The 25,381-nt window shown below is 40.7% G+C and overlaps 1 protein-coding gene across 10 annotated transcripts in view; it reads left to right on the top strand.

Moving 5' to 3' along the window:
* The window catches only part of LOC146500989 (uncharacterized), a 47,640-nt gene that overhangs the window by 16,585 nt on the left and 5,674 nt on the right, over positions 1-25,381 (top strand). Inside the window, exons 3-24 of one of the 10 annotated variants that reach the window (XM_085134936.1) lie at positions 3,489-3,575; positions 9,262-9,279; positions 9,423-9,494; positions 11,919-11,960; positions 12,378-12,428; positions 12,621-12,656; positions 13,475-13,534; positions 13,617-13,658; positions 13,758-13,811; positions 14,975-15,034; positions 16,503-16,586; positions 17,115-17,177; positions 17,779-17,856; positions 19,185-19,277; positions 19,807-19,833; positions 19,940-20,065; positions 20,556-20,627; positions 21,199-21,369; positions 23,589-23,681; positions 23,901-23,993; positions 24,156-24,248; positions 24,351-24,495. In XM_085134936.1, coding sequence (XP_084991062.1) covers positions 3,489-3,575; positions 9,262-9,279; positions 9,423-9,494; positions 11,919-11,960; positions 12,378-12,428; positions 12,621-12,656; positions 13,475-13,534; positions 13,617-13,658; positions 13,758-13,811; positions 14,975-15,034; positions 16,503-16,586; positions 17,115-17,177; positions 17,779-17,856; positions 19,185-19,277; positions 19,807-19,833; positions 19,940-20,065; positions 20,556-20,627; positions 21,199-21,369; positions 23,589-23,681; positions 23,901-23,993; positions 24,156-24,248; positions 24,351-24,495 — 1,660 coding nt within the window. The remainder of the gene's footprint in view (positions 1-3,488; positions 3,576-9,261; positions 9,280-9,422; positions 9,495-11,918; positions 11,961-12,377; positions 12,429-12,620; positions 12,657-13,474; positions 13,535-13,616; positions 13,659-13,757; positions 13,812-14,974; positions 15,035-16,502; positions 16,587-17,114; positions 17,178-17,778; positions 17,857-19,184; positions 19,278-19,806; positions 19,834-19,939; positions 20,066-20,555; positions 20,628-21,198; positions 21,370-23,588; positions 23,682-23,900; positions 23,994-24,155; positions 24,249-24,350; positions 24,496-25,381) is intronic. The other 9 variants (XM_085134937.1, XM_085134939.1, XM_085134940.1 and 6 more) reach the window with 9 other exon arrangements.

Genomic DNA, 25,381 nt, shown 5'->3' on the forward strand with positions numbered 1-25,381 from the left:
CCCTAAATATGAGCACAAAGCTCTGACTGTGAGCACAGAAGCCCCACCCACCTGCTGTTCAACATTTTAAGATATGTAACCAATCAGAAGAAAATGTATTTAACGTGAGGGAGGAGCTAAAATGACTCATTTCAACTAGAATAAACTATGTTAAGGGATTTTTTTGAACTGTGAATCATGCAAAACTACTCGAGTAGAGTCAGAAAAACGAAATTTGCAGACTGAAATTAAATGAAAGGGACACTTCAACCAGTGCCGATACTGATTTCATCCCTTCATCACACCATCTTTTAATATTTAGCCAGTGCAAATATGAGTGTGATACAGCAAACAAACATCTGACCGGTTATATGTAGTTTTCCCAGCTGGCCTGTAATTAAAGGCACCAGTAAAACAAATTGGTCTACACAATAGATGCTGAATGCAAGGCAACCTTTGTGACTTGACGGGGAAGTCTAATGCAGTATGCAATTGTTCACATTTTTCTGACACTTATTGAACTGAATTGTGTTGCATTGTGTACAGCACTATGTGCCCACCCATAAAAATATTTCCAGCGATTCATGCTCCCTAATCTGCCTGTTGCGGGTCTGTTTTGCTCTTGTCTTTGATCTGAATTAAGTTGGTGGTTGAACTGTTGAACAACCTCACTGACAGAGTGGATAAAAAGCACTTCACCCCAGAGCCTGCTGTTTGATGGAGCAACTGTGTACCAATGCTAATGGAAGTTTTTAAGTGCTGTATTTATGCTGCTCGAGGTCAAACAGACTAATGCCATGTTACTCTTCTGCTACCTCTAATTTCATGGAAGAGAAAATGTCTAAGAGGGAGTTTATGTGTGTATACATAGTGTAGCTGTCAGCGCAGGGAGTGTTTTAGATGGATTTGTGTCTTAAAGCTTTTGGTAGAAATGCAAAGAGTCCCAAGGACAGTGAGCACTGACTTGGAGGAAATGGCACCTACGCAGGTAGTGAGTGCAGCACAGAGTCAATATAGACTCCTGCATCATCATTTTTAGGAGCCTTTCAAAAAATTCTTCATAATTAAGGTTTTGTTTTGGGCTTTTTTGTCATTATTTAACAATGTTTAGTTATTTGGCAAGACTTACTTGGGACAATTCTTTTGAGTTGGAAGTTCCTGGAATGCATTATGGTGGCATGGCTCGCATTCATGTGCATGAGGTGCTTGGCAAATAGACACAGTTCACTGCAGGGCAAAAAGCATCTCTACTGAGGCAGCGACCAGCCTGCTGTTCAGATATTTCAATCCTCTGTTGCCCGGCTCCATACCTCCAAGACATCTTAAGAGCAGATTCAAGCAGATGGTCGCTGTGTGAGTCATTCTGTACACTTCCTAGCTCATAACTTCTATCAAGCGGCCATAGCATCACTGGGATCTACACGCTAAAAAAGCAGGCTTTAAGTAAGTCATGAATGCTCGCAGCAGTTAGTTGTAGTTCATATTTTCACCTGTTGCTTTGCTGTTCAAGTCAGCTTTAAATCCAGATGTTTGCTCATATAATGACAGCTGTCAAAAACGGCTTATTGGTGAACTAGCGGCATCCATGACCCAGCATGTATAACAAACAGATGCCAGTTTCAGTTTGTGTAATATAACTACAGCTTTACTGTGGAGGAAGCCTGGGAGGAACTGCTGTGTGTCTGTTTTTGGTGAGCTTCACCACATCACCACACCTGGCAAATGCTGCAGTGAGTTTAGTGTTTTATTAGTTTTGAGATTAATAAATGTCTAAATGTTGTACAAGGTTTCCTGCAGAAAGCACTCACACTGAATTTTTCTTTTCTCCCTCAAGTGTGCACTTTAAAGTTGTTTAAATAATGCAACAAACAGAATTAAACGCTGAATCATAAAATAGTCAAGTGACATAAGTGGAAGTTTTGCCCACTCATCACTTCCCAAATGAGACTCTGTGTCATGGCAAGGCATCAAAGACACATGAACTTTAACCTGGACAATTTCAGAATGATACAGGAATATAAAAACCTGGATAATAAAGCAGGATAATAACAAAGCGAGCATGCAAGTGTTGCTGACGGCATGAACACAAGCTGAATAAAAGTGACTGAATAACTCAGAAAGTTTGCTCAGCAAGCACTGCTGATACGCAGCGAACATGCTGACATACAGACCAAATGCTGTTCTTTCTTTTAATGTACATATTCAGAGAGCATCTTCTCTTCTTTGTGCAAAGGAGAGGAAATTGTTAAAACTAAAAAGTGAAAACAATGGACTAAGTGACGCAGTTTGAGCGTGAACATGAGTAGAGACCTGCAGAGATGTTGCGTAAAGCTTTAATATCCCTGAGGGGCCGTTTGCTTTATATACTCTAGTCCAACAGATTACAGAAATACAGTACAAGCTCCTGCTGGCAGAGGAAAAGGGCCACAATTGGTTTAAAGAAGCAGCATATGGAAGAAATTACTCAGTGTGTCTATTATTGGTGCCTTCAGGGAGCTCAAACCTTTGCCCTGATGGAAGCATCTGGAGAACAACATGTAAAGGATGCTGGGGGCCAAAACAATGATCTGTGCCTTTGATAAGATCCTCATTTCATCTCATACAGAGGCTGAAGTTTGCTAACGGCAGCGCAGGAATCTAGCTTGACAGTTTGCTCCCATTTTAAGACTGAGATGAATGTGCTTCTGTTATCTGCGGTGCAGAACGTCAGTGTTGTTGATGACAACACAGATTTGGCCAAGCTTGTTTGTATCCCCTGGTGAAGCTTTTAATGAATGCAGACACGTGTATGTGAGTCCTGAGCTGAACTTTGTTGATAGCGTGCATGTGTGTGATCGTGCTTTCTTCTGAAACCAACTCTGTATTTAGTGTTTTCCTGTTACTCAGTCATGGTGACTGACATTGGGGAAATGCATTAGTGCAGCGGTATGAGCTGTTACAGTTACCCCGCCTAGAGGCTGCAGCCGTGTAGTGTCTACCACAAGTTAGAGGAAGGAAATGCTTACACACACGCACACTGTAACACACACACTTGCAGCACACACTCTGAGAGAGAGATCCTTTTAAGGGAAAGACCCTGCTCTCGCCTGAGTGCTGAGTGGAGCAGAGGCAAGTCTTTCAAATGTACGGGGGCCTAGGAGTCTCACTAGATTGTCTGCTTCTAAATAAAGTCCATGAGATCTGTTCAGAGTTCAAATCATTCTTGATGTCCTGTGTTTGTTTACTGCTTTATTGACTGGTTTTTAGGGGCTGGTAGTGTCCCCCTGTGATATTAATCTTCAGCTGTGTGACTGTTTTTATTTCTGTTTCCCAACAATGTGTCACAAAGTTCCCAAAGTAACTCTGTCAAGGAACTGGAGCTCTGTTCACATTTGTGTTGAACATTTATAGATGTGATGTGTGTGAGTTGGACTAAGTCTGCTGCTATCTAACTTCTCCATTTTTAATTTTCTCTCTCTCTGTTTTTATTTGCCCCCCCCCCCCCCCCCCCCCCCCCTTACCATCCCAAGGCCGAGGCCAGGCTGGCAGCAAAGAGGGCAGCCAGGGCAGAGGCCAGAGAGATCCGTATGAAGGAGCTGGAGCGACAACAGAAAGAGGTATACAAGTCAAAATACCCCATGGCATGTGACACACGATATGGCATAATACAAAACTTCATGTTAGGACAGATATGCAAGATTTTACATCCGTAAGAGTTTAATATTTCATGCTGAATCTAAACAGCGGAGTACTGATGGAGTTAAACAAGTATTTCTGCTGTCTGCCAAATGGCTAACACTGTTCTGAAAAACAAAAAGGATTTAAGCAGACTTGTTGTTACTAGACACTTGGTTTTGTTTGGACCAAAAGCATTTCCGGTCAGCTCTGCTTTCTGCTCTTAAGCTGACTCTTTGATCCTGTGGGTCAGAGGAACTGTGACTGCAGCACATAGGAGCACTGCTGTTGAGATCCAAGCAATCCTTGCCGTTCATAGAAAGAACATTCCTGTGGATTTCATTTGGATTGATGTAAAATTTAGTTTAGACACTGACTTTTGATTGACTTTTTTAAAATTCCTTCATTAAAAAACCTCCAACAACTATAGATGATGTTGTTCAACACATTGAATTTATGAGTTGATTCGAACCATAGACTGTTACCATATAATTAAGATGGACGTAACAAGCAGGAAGTCACTCATTAATTTTTGGGCTCCCATTCTGTAGCCTCTAGCTGAGCATGTTAGCAATCTTGGCCTTTTGAAACCAGATAAGGGCGGGATCTAAGGAGTCAACCCCTGCTGGACATGTTAAAGAATCCAGCTTTAAGGCTTTCGGAAAGGGAAATTACATCTATTATTTATGTACTAAAACAGTGCCCCCACCTATACACAAACATGTCGTAACAAACTAATTCCTTAGTTACAAGGTTTCTAGGTTGGCTAAATATCCAACAGCTGATACTGAGGTTAAATAACCATAGCAAATGAGGAAGTCCTCCAAAGTTCTCACTAATTACTCTTTCAACAAAACCTTTTAAAGTTAATCTGAGCCCAGGCTGATACAGATATTGACACGTGGAAAGTTTTTAAGTAACATAAAATTAGAGCTTTTTCTTCAGACACCATGGAGCACATTTCCTGTTAATTAACCGTCACATGTAAAGGGCGTCTTCCAAAACAATCACAACAGTAATTTGCATTAGCTGTTATAAACTGTACACGTTTGAAAGGTCAGAAAGTCTAACCTGCAAAGTTGTTTGTTATTGCATTTATATTTTTGTGGCTTTGTCTCTTTGGGTAGCTAAATACAGTACATAGTATAACACTGACATAACTTATTCCAGATATTAGAAGGCCCTTAATGTGATGCACTACCTTCCTGGGAAGTAAGCAGTGAATTGAATCTTTGTTTTTTTTTTTGTTTTTTTTTTATTCAACATGTCCATTTTTACCAATGTGTTGTGGAAAACTTGTACATCTCTCGCAAAAAGAGCAAAGAACCCCATAAATCTCTGTACTGGACCCTCGGCAGCTCCAGTGTCGGTGCTGCCGTCCGTGCTGTGTTCTGAGTTGTGTTGAATCAGGTGCAGCGCTGAAAGGTGTTTGGATGTGAGCTCAGTGCTGTTACATGAGTTTTTCTTTCTTTGGTTGAGCACCTCTGATCTGAACCACGGGGAGTCTCGCTTTTCCGAGCTCACTATTATTAGTCAGTAGTAATCCTGAACACATAAACAGACTACAGACTGCCTAGCACCTGTGGAAACTCAACTCAAAAGTTGCTCAGTTTCTGTGTGAAGGGATTTTTTTATTTGTTTGTTTTAAAAAAGCAGAAGAATAAATGACAGTGAAATAATTGTCTGCTGTGGCAGACGTCAGTCACAGTTTCTGTACTGTTGAAGCATATTTCTGGAAATTCAGTCGATAAACTTTATTTCCTGTGCTGCTTGAGCACACGGACATGGAATCTCTGGGGGTGTTCTGGCTGTCTCGCACTGTGACGTTAGCAGACACCCCTTTGGATTCTGTGGGTTTCAGGCTGGAGCCACAGATGCTGTATCAGATTGAGATGTGGGGAGGTTGAAAGCTTCTTAGCTACTTTGCTACGTCCCTCGAGCAGTTTTTGTGGGTGCATCGTACTGCAGATGGAGGCTGCTGCCATCAACTCCTGCAGTCACTGAGTGCTGTGTTTGCTCCAAAACAATAAGTGCCTTCATAATTTCAAGTGACTGTCAACATTAAATTTTGTGTGACCAGAGTTTACTGTGATTTTAGTAGACAACATGCATGTGCTTCCGCAGCTTCAGCAACCACCACATTAAAAGAAAAATTCCATAAACCTTTTAGGCAATCAGACACAGAGCAAAATGAGTGCCAGTTTAGCTCACTGGTTGAGCAGGCACCCATACATGCCTTATGGCCTGGGTTACTGTGAAGCCCCCCCTTGTGCAACCCAAACACCTTTGACCCCTCAGGGTATAAACACAGAACCTCATAACCACAACATTAGCAGCAGATCCTTCAGTTTCATTCATGTCACAGACACTTGGATACCAATCATCACCGTGGGCATTTTTGGTCACCGAACCATTCCTAGGCTGTGTTTTCAGTGTGGCTGAGGGTGTTATTACACTGTAGGAGACACTCAATGGCACAGACTGGTGGCCTCAGTAATGGTTAGGTGGGACAGCGTCCATATTAATACCAGGTCACTGCATTATACTGAGACAGTCTGATGTATGTTATTCACAGAAATTAGTATTTTACATCAAGCTGAACCTTTCATTCCTCGTCAATATGGAATGCCTATTTTTAAAAGATAGATTTTTAAGATTATTAGTAATTATAATATTAATTTATTGTTATTTCACCAATCAAAACACAGGTGTCAAGCCTGAACAATAATCTTCTGCATGTACACACACACACACACAGGTCACATATGCCAGATTAATGGTCACTAGCAAGCTGAGTGTGTGCGTGTGTGTTTGTGTGTCCTTTAAACCTTTTAGCCGAGTTTTAAAGTAGCTTAGCAGGTTGTGCTCTGTGGTCCAGCCCGCAGTGGAGCAGTCGTTGTTGTTATTGTTGTTGCTGCCGTATCGTGGATGGCAGCAATGGGTTGCTGTGCTCTCGGCCACCTTCTGGATTTTTGGATGTTTCCTCATACGCTGAAGACAGAAGTTAGGAGTGGATTATTAGCAGAAGCTTTGCAGCATTAAACGCGAGGGGAAATTCAAACCTTTGTTGCTCCAAGTGCTCTGAGCTCAAATCTCAGCGTTCTGTCATACCATCAGCCTGCCTTCGTGACTGGTCATGGTGTTACCTGGTGACCGCTGAGGGATGCGACCTTTCCTGGTTTCCTGAGGGCAGCAGGACGGCCGGGCGGCGGCTTACCGGAGGGGGGCTGAGGGCTGCCCTCACCAGGCGCCCAAAAACCCCTCCAATTAAGAAGGTGCGCTCGGTGAGTCAAAGGGGACCGGTGCTAGCATGTAGGCTGATTGTGTAACTCGGTTGATGAATGGGATTATGACGGTGCCTGGCTCACTTGCTAATAGGCTGTCCAGACACATAATAAGAGATAAGTAAGCAGACGAGATCCCTCCAGTCACTTCCTAATCTGATTAGACTGGACACTGGTCATTTTTGTGCAATATTACGCTCTTTGGAGTTCAACTCTTTCATTTTTAGACACAAATCAAATTCTCTTTAACTAGATTGTAGTATTGTTATTGCTTTGATCTTAAAGCAAGATCAAAGTTCACAAGGTCAGAAGCGTCTGAGGTTCTAATAGAGGAAGTTTCAGGAAGATGTGTGCAGAACATTAGAGCTGTGACTCTGCAACGATATGAATTATAGCGATATTTAAAAATAAATCTGACCTTTATAACTCACTTTCACCTTCTTGAAGTTTAGTATGACTTTCCTGAGTTGACAGCATATCTGTGAGGTTATCGGTGTGGGGACGTGGCTTTCCATTTCAGGTTAATTATGAATTGGGTGAGGGCAAGAGGCCGTTCTCCATTGATCACCTAAAAGTGCTGCTGCTACTACAGCGATGCAGCGGGCAGAGCGGTCATCTGAAAATCGCTTTGTGATGACCAGAACTGCAAAAGTGGCCAATCCATTTATTGGGCAAGTATACAAGGGAGACAGTGGTAGTAAATCTGGATTAAGCACTGGGGTAGAAAGTACATCATTGAGGGTGGGGTGTGTTTTTAGTGTGTCCTGCTGTCAGCAGAGTTTTTGAAACAAACTCAAAAAGGCAGTGTGTAGGGTTGTTTTAAATTTAACAGGTAATGTGTTGGTCTCACTGGTGGAGGAATGTGGGAGATTTTAGGAAATCTGATTCCAGTCTTTCCGTTTTGTCCCGTCACGTTAACATCAGCAAAACACTCAAAGAATGAAGGAAATTGGAGGCTGCAGAGATCTTTATTTTACTTTAAAAGTTTGCCAGCACAGAACATCTCGAATAACAACCACTACCAAAATAAATAAAGCCAAGGTTAATTGTATTTATCGGAATAGTCAAACTATCTTAATTTTCCGTAATTTCCTCAAACATTCCAAATTTCAGATGGCAACACCCACAAGTGACGCAGCACATCGACCACAGGAAACACTAAGAGGGTCTCAGCCTGCCTGGTTTGATTTGATCTCTTTAGTCTGCTTTTGATAAAATAATAACAATAATAAAAAAAATGTAACACTTATCGCAAAGGGTTAGGAGCTCAGGTTCCTGGACCCCAGAGGGTTTTAGGGGTTTTTGTTTGTTTGTTTGTTTGTTTGTTTGTTATGGACATTTTGTACAAGCTGCTGATATATTTTCATTTTTCATCACTCAAAATTACAATGTCTGGGTCTCCACTGTACTGTGTGGTCTCAAGAGCTCTGCTGATGATGTCCAAGCAAATGTGCAAACAAACAATGTTGCACTAAGAAAGAATTAACCACCAAATATCTTTTAAAATCTGGAAGGTAATTTCAGGAGGATTGTTTTGTTTTTGGTTGTTTTTTTAACATCATCATCTAAGGCAACCTTCAGCTTCCTGAGGGGAAAAACATCAAGTAGCTTGGAAAAGCAGTGAGCTTCAGCTGCAGCATTTTGGTGACAACGTATAACACACATACTCCTTGTTTTATCTGTGCATATTAAACAAGCAGAGTGTAACTGAAATGGTGATCTTTCATCTGGTTCACCGTTTCCCTTTTGTTTCTTTTCTTTATTCTGAGATGAGTCAAGATGCAGCTCAGGGCTGCATCTTTAATTTTACTGCATATGCATTATGTTTCTGTCTACACAAGCATAACGTTTATTGTCCTAGGTGTAATCTACTTAACCTAACAGGAAAGTTTGAGATGTTTTGTAGAGTTATTTTTATTTGGAGAACCACCTTGTGGTTGTGGTTCTGGAAGCCCTCTGTACCAGGATCTCTCGAGGTCACGTGGTTTTCTCTGCTATGTAGCCGTGGTTACACAGACTATGTGAAAGTGACATTGTGGCACTGGCACAGCTTTCCGTCACTGATACCAACGTTACAGGAGCATGGGAAAATGCTGTGAAAGTGTGTCTCACAGGTAGTTAAATCTCGGGTGAACTTGTGTTCTTGGGTCAGTTCCTGCTGTGCAGCAGGGTTCTTCACATGCCCGAGCCTCGTGCTCTTTTTCCTGCATGCTGTTTTGCTTTTTATTTTCCAGTGTTTCAGTTTTTTTCCATCACTTATCTTTTTTTATGTTGATTTAATTAAATCTTTCCTGTTTGTTTTTTCGCTCTTTCTCCTCTGTCGCTGTTCGGTGTTGCTGCTTAGATCTTTCAGGTGCAGAAGGTAGGTTTACTCTTCCTCATTTCTACCTTGCACATTTTTGGATTTAATGTGATCGTCCTCGACGTGTGTTTCAGATCGCACCCTAGAAAAAGATGGAACAAGTTACCTGTTTTATCTTGCCCTTGTTTCTTGCCTCTCCCTAGAAATACTATGGCTTGAACACCAAATTAGATGACCGCGTGGACAACAAATGGGGAGATATTGAACAATGGATGGTAGAGTTAGTGTGCTGTGATAACAACACTAACAGATCTGCATGTATTTTGACTTTTCCATGTGCCCAGTCTATATTTGAATTCTCAGTCATTCCTGTTGAGCCTTTAAAAAAAAAAAAAAAAAAAAAAAAAAAGATTATGAGGAATCAAAGCTTGAACATTAATGATAATCCACTTATTAAAAAAGCAGGGTGACCATCTGGCTTTGAATCAGCATGACCATCTGCCCCGGTGGTGTGAGACTGCATGGGATTTACTGCGTTGAATTCACTTACTCAGTATGACTGTGCAGATTATTCAAAGGGTTTGGCACAGCAATCATACTCTGTGTGTAGGAGTAACTGTTTGACTAATTGTGATGTGTAATTTTAGGTGGTAATGAGAATTTATGCAACTGTTTATTGTCAGCAGTATCATAATGTTTCAGTTTGAACAGTGTTGGCATGTGGTGAAAATTGCATGAGTGTCAGCTGGATTACTGTTTGACAGCTGTGGATTTAAAGTGTGCATGGATGAGCCTCTGTGAGCTTCCTGTTACCCAGCTTGTGTCACTGTGTCAGTGGCCATGTTTACATGTGTCAAATTAGAGCTTCACTGTTTACATTGACCCTAACTGAGGTGATCTGATCCTAATGTGCGTTTGCATCATGCGTCAAGCATTTAAACAGAATCATTTTGGAATTGTCCAACTTTCTGGGAATAGTAGAAATGATAGTTGTGATTGCTGTAAACAAACACCGCTGTCTGGATTTCTCCTTTTTTATCGTCACCTTGCTGCATCGTATGGGTTTCAGTTTCTCCCCTCTCTCACATTTGTCACTTTTTGAATGCACCTACATTATGTTCACTAAATGGTAACAGACATGCAATAAGGATAATTTCACTTTGAACATCGGAAGTAGGGGAGTTTCTGGCAAAGAATTTCTTAGTCGACTAAACAAGAAAAAGAAATTAGTCTAAAACTAAAAGACTCGAGATATCAAATTAAATTTGAGGATTGTTTAATGGTCAATGTCAAAAACTGTCTAAACAACGGCCATTGAAACTATTAATTAATCTGTTCAATACTGAATCTTACTTTAAACTCTGCTTAATCGGGTGGCACCTTGCATTATGTGCATTATGAACATTGCATGTTATGCTCCACACAATGAAGAAGTTTAAAAAAACCCACTTAAAATAAATATTTTATGATATTAAATATGATGTGAAAATGTTTTACTAAAAAGATGTTCATATATTACTAAAATAGGACAAATTAATGTTTGAAAAAACTACTAAAGAATACATTGTGATTGAAAAGAATAATAGTAACACAAAGATCAGGTTCTAAATGAACAGACTTGCATTTTTCTACAACTATGTCGAGGCTGCAGCTCTATATAGTAGCAAATGGCTGTAGAAATGTAAACAATTAGCAATTAGCAACAATTACTGGACTAGTCGACTTATCGAGAACATTCCTGACTGGAAAAAGTGTTTACATGCACACCTCTCTGATTAAGGATTGGTGTAACCTACCTGTATCTAGGTAGGTTAAGCTACAAAGGTGTGTGATTGGGTCAAAATCTTCCAGTTGGTGTGTTTAGGTGAAGCATTTCTATTCCAGTCAGGTTTTTTAACTGGTTATTTGTGTCCTTGTAAACATGGCTGTTGTCTTGGTATAAAATATGCATCGTTTGCATTGTACCAATAGATTCAGGTAATAAAGATGATGGAATTTGGATAGTTTTTAATCACATCTGAACCCAAATATTGTGATTTGTTTACTAGAATAAAGAGAGTTTGTTTTAATTACTTTTTTATTTATTTGGCATAATATCTAAATTCCAGAGAAAAAGGAAGGCACTATCTTGTGGTGCTGTTCAGCCCTGAGGAAGAACCACTTAAGCTGACCATTCCCAATGCACATTTTTTCTTTGTAGACTCCAAATTGAGCAAATAAAAACATAAAGAAATCTGCTCAAATAATCAGCAATGGACTAACAGATATGTTCTAATCCACATCTTAACGCAGTTAAAAGGTGAAAACAGCAGTGCAGTTAAATCTAATTTATCACCTGGCAAATACAAATTGCATGACAGATTCCCTTTGCTTTAAATTAACTATCAGTTCTTTAGCAAGTACGCAAAATGTATTTATATAGCACTTTTCACAGATAAAAAATAAAATAAAACACAAGAAATAAAAATATAACATAACAATGTAAAGCAACACAGTAAATGACTTTGATCTCTTTGTGGCGTTTAAATGTTTATCTGTCCTGGACTCTTAATCTGGACTCTTCAAAAGACATTTAAACGCTCAAATGACACTTTCCTCTTTCGTCGTCTATCCTGTTGATGTTTGACATCTCTCTCCTACCTTTCTACCCCCTCCTTCCCTTCTCTCCTCCATCTTCACCCCTCCCCTCCCTTATTCAGGAAGACAGTGAGAGGTACTCACGTCCTTCACGGATTCACATGGTTTGTAGTCCTCTCTCTGTTTCCACCTCTTCATGCTTTAACTCTGTAATCTATTGTCTTTTACCATGAAAATGTCAGTGCCGGACGAACACAGCATAGAGTAACTAAATTAGAAGTTATATGTGGCTTTGTGTTGGTCGATCCAGCAGCATGTTTTCATGACACTTGAAACAGGCTCATACTTTAGGCAGCTCTCTGTTTTTATTCATCTGAGTAGAGCGCTGAAGGAAGCAGTGGTGAAGTTTAGATGAGGTTTGTTTCTGTCTTTAGGGTCACACCGAAAGCTGACTTGGAACCATGTGTGTTTGCAGCGCGAGGCCTCCTGTCAGAATCTCATGTTTGGAGTCTTTGCAGATGTAAGCCATTGCATTCTCCGAACCCTAACCATTCATTTCACTCTCTCGCCCTCTCACGCAGCTCTCAGACGACGATGAGCGGATGTCAGTGGGAAGCCGAGGCAGCGCCAGGGTCAGTATCACAAACAGCTCATGTAATTTAAAAAAAAAAATCCAAAGCCTCCTTCATTCTTCTCCTATCAGTTATTCTCTTTGCATTTTCATTCATAAAAACCAACCCTCTCCTCTGGAGACAGTGTCAGTGCTGGATAACGTAGCAAGCTGGTGTTAGTGTGACATGATGATGTTGTGTATTTTTGCACAGTCGGATCTTGATGCAGTTGGAGCTTATGGTGGAGGGGTAAGAGCTGACAGTGTCTGAACACGCGATGGATGAATTTGAACTGCTTTTCCCGGAAATTTGTTGTGAATTGTTTGCTTTGACTAACAGTTGGTTTGCGAGTTCCTGCAGTTACTCAAATAATAGTAATACAAAGCATGTTTATGTGCCAGACATAGGTCATTATTGTCTATTCTCATTATCCATCTGCCTATTTCTTTACTTTAAGATCAGATGTTTGAGTAAACCTGTGCACGATGTTGGACATGATGCATAAACCCTTTTAAAAAGATGTAACATCGAGGGCGTTGTAGGCCTCCTCTACGCCAAGCAGCTGGAGCTGAAGCTTGTTAAGCCTCTAAGCCTTGTAAAACTGCCAAAATATTTAAACTCCACGGCAATTCCCTGGAAGGCTTTTTAGCATTATCAATCACTAACCTCCCAAAGCAATTTCCAGAGTTGCTCATTGAGTTCTTGTTTGTGCTGTTGTAAAGGAACTTTGATTACCTTGGAATCCGTTGAGGAGCCATCCTTCTCCAACCAAAACAAACTCTGCACTATTTTAGGCTGTAGTGCAGCTTGTTCCTGTGCTTTGTGATTGTGGAAAAATTCTTCTTACTAATCATTCTGCCGGACATGTGAGATCCCGGATATTTGGCTCAGTCATTTTATTGGCTGAATCAGTTTCTTATTGTGCCACTAATCGCTGTGTGTTCAGTGTGGAGAGTCATTTGTGCATGAACATTCGGTAGGCAGCTCGGTTTGCTTCTGCACTCTCAAACCTGTCGTCAAACGGCTCTGTTTTATACTTCTCTGCTCTGCTTCTCTTCACTCTCAAGGGCTCCTCCTCACATAAGAAGTCAAAGAAAAAGAAGAAACATAAGCACAAAGACAGAGATGTATGTAAAAGCTCAAACTGCTGCACACATGGCACAAACAGAGTTGGTATCTGTGTGTTTCATTCTGGTTCTTGATTCACAGAGAAACGGCTGTGATGACGAATACAGCGTCATATCTGACAGGGTCAGTAGCTGTGTGTCAAACTGATTGTAGCATTCAAGCTGATGATGATGAAAAAAAGGTTTATGCAGCATCTGCTCACAGCTCTCCTCTTTCTGTCAGAGCTCAAGACTCAGTGATGAAAGCAGAGTGTCTCGCTCCAGGCTAGACCTCACGGTGCGTGCTGTCCACCTCTGATCCATGCCGCCAAACAGCCTTACGCTGGAACAATATGAGAGATCTGCTTTTGCTTTTGGCTTGATGAGCCAGCTTCACCTGCCGTGTGTTAAAACTTGTTTGTGGACAAAAAACTGCAGTCAGAAAGAGAAAAACATTTAAATTTGTCTGATCTACATGTGCGCCACGGGACCATTTCCAGTGCTGTGGCAGGTTGTAGATTAGAAATTGTCCAAATTTAACCTCATTTACATGTGTTTGAGTGTCAAACTGACCTGACCCTCATGTCACTGCTGTGGGAGGACTGATCAAGACCCAGAGGCATTGCAACATGAGCACAACTGCAAGCATACCAGTGTTTTGTTCAGACCAGCACAGCTTTCACTCACAATCCACCCTTCACTTCAGATTTGTCTTTTCCCAGCTTGGTGAAAATCAACTTAAATGGGGTTGCTTTTTGGACATCCTCAAAAAATGAAAGCTTCATACAGGTGGTTAGAAAAGGGCTTACAGAAACAAAGCAGCTGCTCAATGGAAAAGGTGAATTTTTTTAGTAACACCTTGTAAATAGAATCACTTCTAATATTACTTCTAATAACTTTATTTGTCTTTGAAAACTCCTTTGAAGATTACTGTTAGTGGTCAACTATTACAGAAAGGTAGGCAGTAACAAGCCTAAGATAAAAACCTGAACTAAAACATGACAAACAGGGTGTAACATTTGTGAAACCAACACTGAAATTGTCATTTGGATGTCCCGTGTGGAGCTGCTGATCTTGAGCGTGAAGATTGTTCGGACAGTGAGTTAACCGGAAGAGCGTTCAAATAATGGAAGTTATTTTTTTGTTCACGATTGAATGATTAGACCAGTAACAATAAGATTTACTTCCACATTTTTTTTGTTAATCATCCCCCTGAAAAATAACAAAACACAAATTAGGAGCTCTTATGACTTTAATTAAAAAGCTGAAATATAAACACTATTATACTGTACTGTCTCATTTTTGTGTCTGTTTGGCCACATTTGTATGGGACATGTTAGCTTTCCTTTAAACATAACAGTTATTTGCTTTACTTTGAACACTGCATGCGTTGGTGATGATGTGAGTTCAGATTTTGCTGGACGGTGTTTAATGGTATCAACTCTGTCTCCCGCTTCTCAGAGCTCCAGACTGAGCGATGACAGCCGGCTGTCTCGTGTCTCCCGATCAGACCTGCAGCTGGTGCGTGGCTCTGCACGCCGTCCACTTGCTGTCCAAAGTTATGACTAATAACCAAAGTAGCTGCTGACGGTTTAGTCTGTTTATTTTAACTGAAATATTTGTGTAGTGTGTGGTCTAACAAGTTCTAGTACTTGCTGGTGCATGGTTAGATGTTACTGAACTTGCTGATGTGGTGTTGAAGCCTGGGCAGCTGTCTGCCTTTGAATTTAAAAGAAGCTTCAAACACGACTGTGACATTTTTCCTGCAAAGAGTGGTTATACTGTGCAAAACTCTTGAGTCATCCTTCTTGTTTGTGTTTCATGTTTCTTGGAAAATAGGTGCAGAAATCGATAATCTACAATTTATAAAGTAAAAACAGCCTGTTTGACTTTCAACAAGCTTGAAAGTCAGTATTTGGTGTAACCACTTTTATTCTTCAACACAGCCTGAACTCCTGTCCAGGTTTCTTCTAATTTCTTTGAGTAGTCCGCAGGAATAGTTCTCCAGGCTTCTTGAAGGGCATTCAAAGCTCTTCTTTGGATGTTTCAGCCTTTGTGTTCTGGTCTCTGTCAAGGTGATCCCCTACTGCTTCAATAATGTTGAGGTCCGGGCTCTCAGGAGACCAATCCATCACTGATAGTGCCTCCACTATGTGTTTTTCTATTCAGGTATGCTTTTACTGCATTGGCAGTGTGTTTGGGATCATTGTTGTACTGAAAAATGAAGCTGTTACCAGTCAGAGATTTTCCAGATAGTGTTATAGGATGGATCAAAATCTGTTTAATGTTAAATTTGGATTCATCATTTGATTACAGATCATCAGCCTTTTCTCACTGTTTCTCTTCATTAAGAAAGGCTTTTTGAGAGCCACTGAGACATTTTCTGATGAGGCTTCACTGAACATAATGTGTTTTTGTGACAGGCTGATAGGAGTGCCTAAATATACAATTTAAAATTGGCTCTTTGCTAAGTTGTCTGTTATATGTAGACACACAACTGCTTCATCTGTTGAGTTAGGTGTCTTTTTAATGCTTTCTTTCTTTTCTTTTTTTTAATGGACAATAATAGGTCAGTCATTAATGGCTTAACGAACAAAAAATAATTTCATTTGAAAATGTACAGGCACAAGGACTGGACTGAAAATGAAAGGAAAAAAGCAGCCAATAACTTCTGAAAAGAGAAGATTATCAGAAAACATGGAGAACTTTAAAAATATAAGAATGTCTGGTTCTTCGAAAATATGAAGAAGGCTCAAGACTTTTGCACAGTACCGTAGTTTACAATGGTACCAAAGTGAAGTCAGGAAGGAATACCCTTAATTGTGTGTGTGTGTGTGTGTGTGTGTGTGTGTGTGTGTGTGTGTGTGTACTGCTGCACTCTTTTAAATGCTGCTTCAACAAACAGCTGTGTGACCTTCTGAACCTCCTATCAGTTTTTCTCTCGTCTCCCTGTTATCTCTGCTCATCACTCTCGCTCTCCTCATTTCAGGCCTCTTACGCTTCTTCTGACTTGTACAGACTCAATGGTCTGTCCTCTTCCAGAAACCCAGGCTCAGCTTTCAATGGTTACCAGGTCTGTATGCAGACAAAAGCCAGACCATCAGAAAGACACATGCACTTACCCCCAAAACAGTTTTCTGCTGCTTCATGATCACGGGTGGGGCAGCAGGACAGCAGAGCTTAAAGTTAAATGTTTATTCATTTGTTTCTCATACAAGCATCATTGTTCCTTCCTTCTTCATCCCTTCTTGCAGTTCTACAGGTCACTCAGTCAGTACAGCCAGGAGCTTTATCGTAGGGTTGGTTCATTTCCAGCTCACCTTTTTCACCGCTACACCTCCCACTCACCTTTGACCTGCACTTCTCCACACTAGCATGAGCAACTGCATCTGAGTTTGTTGATCTCAAGAGCAAAATGTTTCAGTTAAAGGCTTCCTCACAGAGCACAGTTTGAATCAGGCACTGAAGGCAGCGGTCACTTTTTTTTAATCCACTGAGCAAAATATAGAAATATAGAAACCTTACAGTCTGCTCACACTGCTGAGGTGTGACCCTGAGCTGACCGTGTGTGTGTGTGTGTGTGTGTGTGTGTGATGTCCAGAGCTCCTTATATGAAGACAGTCTGTGCAGTGGGTCGCGGCGAGTCATCAGCGCCAGCTCTCATGTAAGATGTTGCTGGAATTGTGGCGTTATTTGGTGTGTGGTGTGGTTCAGTTTGATGTGTGTTTGAATTAACTTGCATGTGCCAATATGGTCTGGATAGATGTTTCTAATGGTTACCTGAAAGGAGAGTGAAGCCGGGTGAGCCAGTGGATGTAAATCATCTACAGTCGCAATTTGGCAAATGATCTGCTTTTTAAAAGGATTTGTGTGCATGGGTATCATCTTCTTGTTTATGGGCAGTAGTAATTAATATGAACTCACACACACAACATGCATTTATATTTTTTTATAGAGCAGCGCACAACTCAGATCTTAACAACAAACTGGACACAGACAAGAGTAGGAGGTACAAACAAGTGCAGTGAAGCAGCATTAACAACAAATTTTGATTTAGTTCTAGAGATTTTTGACTAAAACATCGTTTAGTTTAGTCATCATTTAGGATGTACGTTTTTTCTGCTGCATAAGAGATGTTGAATATGGTAAAGCTTGAATCCTGACGTATAAAAGAAGGGTAGATTGCATGTTATGTACTAAAGGCACCATGCGAGTGTGTGCATTGTAGTTGGTGACAGAAACGTGACGACGTTTTCTCTCTGCAGCCTGTAGAGTACACTAGTTATCGCAGCTCCGGCTCCAGAACCTCCAGCAGGGCCGGGTCAGCCCGTACCAGCCCAGTGGTGAGCCTCTCCTCCCCAGACACGCTTATCCTCATCCTGGAGTTTGAAATGATTTAGGCTGCATGCCATGTGGACATAACATTAAATGACAAGATGCTTTCATTAACCCGTCGTGTATTTAGACTGAAACATTTAGCTCATGATTCACTGTTTGGAGGATTTGTTCACTCAAAGTGTGTTCAGACACCTTACAATCCTTACTCCTCCCGTTTCCATCAGCTCCACTCCGTGTGCGAGGTGGTGTACTTGCAGTCAAAGTGAGCAGGGAAAGTGGAAAATAGCTCAACCATAAATAAGAGCAGTTTGCAGTAATGACTCCTACAGGGAGCTAAAATCAGATTTTAAAAAAATATTGTTTATTTAAAACACTTCATGTCATTTATCTTGGGCATGTTGATATTTTATTTTTGGCCGGTGTTTGCCAAAGTTGGGAAAGAAGTTTCTACCAGCTCTGCAGCACAGATGTGACCCACAGACCATTTTTGGGTGTCGATGGCATAAAGAAGATCCAGAGTCTGTGGGAAAATCTCGTGGCACAGTGTCAGATGATTTTCAGATATTTCTAACTCTCCTAGCACTTAAACTATGTTGAGTATTTGATCTGAATGCATCACAGTTAACACTGTCTGCAGATCTCTCCAGCATGAAAACATACCAATGCTCCGTATTTAGAGTATAAACAGAAAATCACTCCTGGTGAACTTGTGGAGCGTCACTGCTAAATACATACCATCAAGTTTATCAGTAATGTGGAGATGAACTCCCTGCAGGTCACAAAGCATAATCCCTTTCATGCCTGAAGTGTGGGCTTGGTCCAGAGTGTGTGATCATCAGAGCGGTCGAGTGAGCTTTGGATCAGCTGCAGAGCAGTTCCTGACTGGAACCATCTGTCACCAGCTTGCAGCTGCACAGAGTACTTTAAGTGAAGGATTTTAGTGACAGAAACAGTCCCACAAATGTTCCTCTTTTAAATTAGTGCCATCTAACTTATCACACACATCTTTATGTGGCAATGTGCTGCAGAACGTGCAAACTTGTGTAATAACAAGTTTGGTTTTTTGCATTTTTGGACAGCACAGTGATGTCTGTGTTTTTGTTATCGGCCCTTTTTTTCACACATCCAGGTTTTAGAAAATAGGAAATGAAAGTTAAATACACTGATGAATAACCTTTACAGCACTGATGGTGATTATTTGTGGTAATTTTCTTCAGTTTTAGCCCCTGCTGCACTTTTTCAATTAGTACTTTTAAAGTTTTCTGAAGTCTTAACATTCAATGAGTGTTTGGCTTCTTTGTTGTTGTGTTGTGCCCCCTGGTGGCTGTCACAGGACAATTGCAGCTCTGTTGCCAGTTTTTTGAGAAGCAGTAGCAGTGGTCTTCCCAGGGACCTGGACGATGTCACTATTCCCGACTTTCCTGACGTGAGTAGCTTTGCACCCGCAGAAGGCCGAGGCTGTGACATGAGCTGAGTTCCCGCCTGATTTCTTATATGCCGCCTGTTTTTTTTTTTGGGGGGGGGGGGGGGGGTTCCTTTTCCTTTTTAAACTAACTTTGTTTATTATTACTGCAAAGACAGCGATTGCTGTTAACTGGGTTTGTGTGCGAAGTTAATCTGTGTTGAAACTGCAGTTTCTGCGTGTGCTGTTGTTTTTTTTTTAACACAGATCTGCTGTTAGTTTGATATTTTGAGAGAGCTTTGACATCACTCTGATTAATCATTTGCACGCTGATACAGAGATGAATTTGTGCTTGTGAATAGATGGCAGATTCCGGTCCTTGGAAGTTTTTGTATGGTGTGTTGCTTTTTATCAGCAGTTGTGAAGATAAATCAGTGCTGCGGTAGCTGCAGTGACGATTGTGGGACTTCCTTCCTCCCTCAGTTCATCCTCTTGGCCCTGTGGTCTCTCATGTGCCTCTGATTCCTCTGACTGTGTTTATCTTTCTCAACAGGTGGAGGACAGAGATTATCTTGAGAAGGTGAGAAATGCACTTTTTTTTTGACAGTTATGGAGAAGACTGAATGCTATTGTTACAATATGTTTGGATTTATTTTATGTAACAAATTTCTTTTTCGTTGTGTCAGGGATCTCGAGCAGCTTCAGCCTTAACAGCAGCCACGCTCACTTCATTAGGAGGGTCGTCCTCCCGGAGAGGAAGCGGAGAGACGGCTTTAACTGTAGATGCCGAGAGCTCCATACGAGAAATCAAGGTACAGTCCTGTAGACAGACAGCATTGTGTTAATAGCAGGGATGCTTCAAAACAGTAGCTGGACATGTCCCAGTTGTTTATTTATTTTTTATTGATCGCTATTGTTCAAAGATAGTTTGATGAAAAGCAGAAAGACTCATGTCAGAATGAATCGTGTTTTCCTAGCGCAAAAGGCGATGAAATTTTTTAAAAACAACATAAAAAATAGCTTTTTTGCATTAAGCAATAAGCCAAATTTTTAAAACAAAGTTTTTATTTAAACTGTTTATTTAAACAGCCTCTGAAAAACATAACTCAGTTACTAAGTCATAACAACCGGGCTGTTTTGTCAGTTTGTGCCATGTTTTTACCGTTCTCGTTGTCTTTGTGAAGCTGTCCTCTCACGGTGTTAACTGTTCACCAAACTCTCTGCTTCACCTTCACTGCTACTGTCACGCTGTGCTTCTCTGCTCACCTCTGCTGCTGCTGCTGCTGCTGCACTCTTTACCAGGAGATTCACGAACTGAAGGATCAGATTCAGGAAGTGGAAGCCAAGTACACTCAGAACCTAAAAGAAGTCAAGGTATAAACCTGAGAGCCTTCCATACTGTTAACTAACTGGTTTGCCTCCCCTGACTTGAACTGGTTATTGTGGTTTTCTTTTTGCTTTTATGGCACACTGGGTTGAAATCCTTTCCTCTGAGGCTTCTGCTAATACAGATCAATAACTTGTGGAGAGAGTGTTCAATTCTTCCTCAATAAGTAGGAGTGAAAGGACACTAATTAGCAGTCCTTTGATGTGGCTCAAATACGTTGCATGCTAACTGTGACATCTGCACGTGGTCTTTCTTTTGATGTGTGCATGCATGTGTGCTTACTTTCATTTTCACTTACAGAAAGTACATCATTCACACTTTAATCTAAATTCATTAGTGCAGTTTTATTAACACCGTGCTGATTCATCAACCACAATCTCATGGAGTGTGACATAGTAAAATAAAAATACTGTATATATAATGGTGCTAGCTGAACAGCACATGGCGACGGTGGTGAAGAAGAACCGGGTTCAGGGTGTGCCAGCCACCTGCTGTTACCGGTTGGAGGGTGATGAGCTAGCAAATGTGATATTCCTCTATCCTTTGTCAATGTATCAGGATGCACTAGCAGAAGTGGAGGAGAAGTATCGTAAGGCCATGGTGTCGAACGCTCAGCTGGACAATGAGAAAAACAACCTGATGTACCAGGTGGACACGCTCAAAGACTCACTCATGGAGCTGGAGGAGCTGCTAACTGAGTCACGCCGAGAGCACGAGGAGAAAGTCAAGGTACGACAGACTGTCTTTAAAACTGCCATTAATATAAAGTGAAGAAGCACAGTATGTCATTTTTTTAATGTTGGATCATAAAAAATTTATTTATTCAGTACATTAGCGTTTCTTGGCTCGTGTGACATCTCCTGTCAAAGCCAATAAATTCTATTTAGAGTATCAGCTGGCCTCCACAACGTCATAGCCATCTTTACTGAAGATCTCTTTAGTCTGCAAAGAACTACAACATCACAAAATTAAGGATGTCATGGAACAGCAGAAAATCTAGAACCAAAGCCTGCCGCAGTTTGAATGTTTTAGTTTCCCCAAAGCAGACATGTCTGAAAATAGACACAGAGAATCACTGCAAAAAAAGTAGACTGCATATCCAAATAAATATCTACATAGCTTCCACGTCTGGAAAGTGAATCAGTGCAAATCCCAAGTACAGCCACCGGGGCAATGTTCCCTCTAATTTTTCATGTGTCTGAGCGAATGCACAAACTCCCTGAGCGATCCCATGGATCACTGTGAGCAACAGCAGACGTGTGCACTGTGGTCACACCAGCATCGAATCCATCCAAGTTACATGTTTATTAAAATAATCAAATTACAGCATTTACATTTATGTTAGACTACTTTTAATTAACTGCTTTAGCCCACTTACAATGAAAATTAAAACAAATCTTGTTCATGACCTGTGTAGTTTGTTAACACTATTGGAAGTAAAAATAACTCCAATTTTGAAAACACAACTTTTTTTCTTTTTTTTTAATAAAGCTCTGACTTGTATAATGAGTCTGTGGTCTGGGAGAGAGTCCTGTAACTGTCTGTCTGCAAAATACAGCATATAATGACCAATGTTGGGCAATTAATTATATAGTTACTTCTTCAAAAAAGTAACTGAGTGTAAAAACAACAAAGTTTTTTGCAGCTGTTTACCTAAAAATGTAGCCAAGGCGTTTTTTTTAAACAAACATTTCAAAATATATACAGAACAATCAGCTGTTCTGCATCAAATCTGATGCCACACAAATTATTTGTGCCACTCCAAAAAATAATTTCTGTCCACTATGAGATAAAGGAGAACAAGAGCCTGATACCTGCAGGCCTGACAGCAGCAGATGTATCACTCCTGTAACACCTGTAACATTCAGCACAACTAAACGCCATGTTTTGATTGGTCGACATGGTACATTTTTCGACCAATAGGAAAGGGTGGGGGTTTTTGGTTTTGTTTTTGCTCACAGGCGGAGAGTGATTTTGAGCGTTTTCCTTATAAAACACAGTTTTTACTGTTTCTTCCCGCAGTAAATATAAACAACGATAGTATTCAGGAAGAAAAACAAACATTACATATTTTTTTATCATAACTCTGGTTTTACGTGGCCGATCAACACAATTTAAAAACTGGTATAAAGTCCACACTTTTTCCATCAATTGTTCCGTCTGTCCTGCTCACATCTCCAAAGGTTGTACACGTTGTCATTAACGTGGCTTCACTCCTCATCAGGCGCTTTGCTCGCTAAAACACCGGTGTCGGCACATAAGGACGCTGTCATAGCCTGTCAACAACATTGATTAGCTGCGTATATACGCATGTGAATCATGTGATTGGCTAGGCTATGGGATAAGGTGGCATCGTTCTAATCCCATACTGGAGCAGCCAGTCACTTACTGACTAACACTGCAAAACAGAATTGTTAACAATTTACTTTAATTTCAATTCAGGTTAGATTTTTTTTTATGCACAACGCAGATTTTTTCTGCGCAGAGACCGTGCCAGCAGTGCGCAATTGCGCACGCGCGCAGCTTGGAGGGAACATTGCACAGGGGGACATCTGTTATCTAAAGTCTATGTATCAAACAAGGCTCTGACATCCTAACTTCTAATAAGAAGCAGTAGAAAAGTTTCTCCTGGACAACCCAGCATCTAACAAGCTTCATATAACCCTTATGCACCGAGTGTTTTAAAGAGTTTTGAAACAGAAGTGAGGCTGTACAGTCAGACAAGGAAATCATAACTGAGCTTCATTGCTTTTTATTACACCAAAGCAGAGCTGATAAGGTTGCATTAGGACATATGAGACATGTGTATTGTCAGCTCATTAAATCAGTATTGGTATAATACTAAAAAAGTAATAAAGGTGTTGAAATTCCCAAAAGCAGCTGTGCTGTAATGTTTTTGTGCCCTCTGTCAGTTATTTGGCTATTAAACTAAATCTTGCTCCCTACAGGAATACGAGCGAGAGAAGTATGCCCACAGCGTGCTTCAGTTCCAGTTCAATGAAATGAAAGAGACGCTAAAGCAAAGTGAAGAGCTCCTAAATGTGAGTACCCCCCATCACCCACTCACTATGAGTGTGAAGCGTTTTGCAGATTTCCATATTTAAAAAAAAAAAAAAAAGTCTGTCCTGTACTTAGTCACACAGAGAGGCTGCATGTTGGGGTGCTTTTCACAGCTTTTCCTTCTTTTCCCGCACAGTTGATACCTGCTCTGCTTTACTTTCATTCTTTTACACCTTTGCTTTCCTTTTCCTGCTGTTTAGGAGATCCGTCAGCTGCGTTTGAAACAGGAGGGTTTTGTTAGAGAAATAACTGATCTGCAGGAGACGGTGGAGTGGAAGGATAAAAAAATTGGGGTATGGCCAATGAGCCAGCAGTTTTTCATTTAATCATATCCAGCTTACTGACATGAAATCAGTATCTTCTTTGCGTCACCCTGAATGCCTGTTTTCACTTCTTGCACACTTTTAACTTTGTTTTGCACTCTGCAACACTTTTGGGTGGGTGGCTCTGCTCAGGCCTTAGAGCGACAGAAAGAATATACAGATGCAATCCGAATTGAGCGCGATGAGCTCAGAGAAGAAGCCGTGAAGCTGAAAGATATTCTGAAGGTACTCAGTGTGTGGAGAGAAAAAAAACACTGTAAGCTTTAGTTGTTTGGGAATTGCTGTTCTGGTGCTTTCCGATGCTAACAATTTATTCTAACTGTGCAGAAACATGGAATAGTGTTGGGACCTGATCTGAGCATCAATGGGGATGTTGACGTGGCAGAAGCTGATGAGTCCTCCAGTGTAGACCCTGCTTCCCAACCAGCTCAGGAGTCACAGACAACCCCAGCAGAGGGGAACAGCATGCTCGGTAAAACCCACTATGGAATTAAAAACTTCCTTTCTTCTTACTGCATGGCTTGGCGTACAACTGATGCAAGAGTCTCATTCCAAAACAGTAGTAACGATGAAATAGAACATGTTTTTCTACTATTGGAGTTTCCTGTCAGATTTTGGAGTGAACTCTTCAATTCCCAGCTTCATGTGTCATATATCACTTAGACTCTGATTTGCACCGATCTGTTAAGGATAAGCTTGGTGATCCTCTGTATTTTTCTGGTAAAAAGGAAAAACTAGTTCACTAATCGAGCCTTCATCAGTTACTCACTGTCCAGAAGCGTTAGTCCTTAAAAAGACTAAAACCATTAACCATCAATATATATTTTTATAACATAAATTTCCATAAAATAAATTTCCATCGTTGTCCATTAACTATTTAAAACATGTTCATGTACCACACAGTTGTGTCAGAGTGCATGCTCCGTCTGTGGACGCTATAAAAGATGTGCACTGGTTTGACTGGAGCAAATATGAGAAATTTTATTTTAAGTTTAAGTTTGGCCTTTTTTTTTTAATCTTTCACTAAAAAGAGGCATACTTCTTCAGGATACTGGAGCGCTAAGTCATCAGCTAACACTAGAAACTTAGCACAAAACATCACACAGAGGCCTGCTGTTTAGTGCTAAGTTGAATATTAGATGAAGTACTAGAATTTCAGTTATAAAAACTAGAGCACGAGCTTACTTCATAGATGGATTTTAAGACTCAGTAAGCCATATGAGTTTTATTTTTAGTGACCTGAATTAGCTGAGGTAAGCCCTTGCAGCTACAGCCGCATGCGTCTGCATCACCCTGTCGATGAGAGTGGCCACGCCCCTAATAATGCAAACTTTAAGCCTTAATCCAAGTTCAAGTTA

The sequence above is a fragment of the Neolamprologus multifasciatus genome, chromosome 16, assembly GCF_963576455.1.
Source record: "Neolamprologus multifasciatus chromosome 16, fNeoMul1.2, whole genome shotgun sequence".
Lineage (NCBI taxonomy): Eukaryota > Metazoa > Chordata > Actinopteri > Cichliformes > Cichlidae > Neolamprologus > Neolamprologus multifasciatus.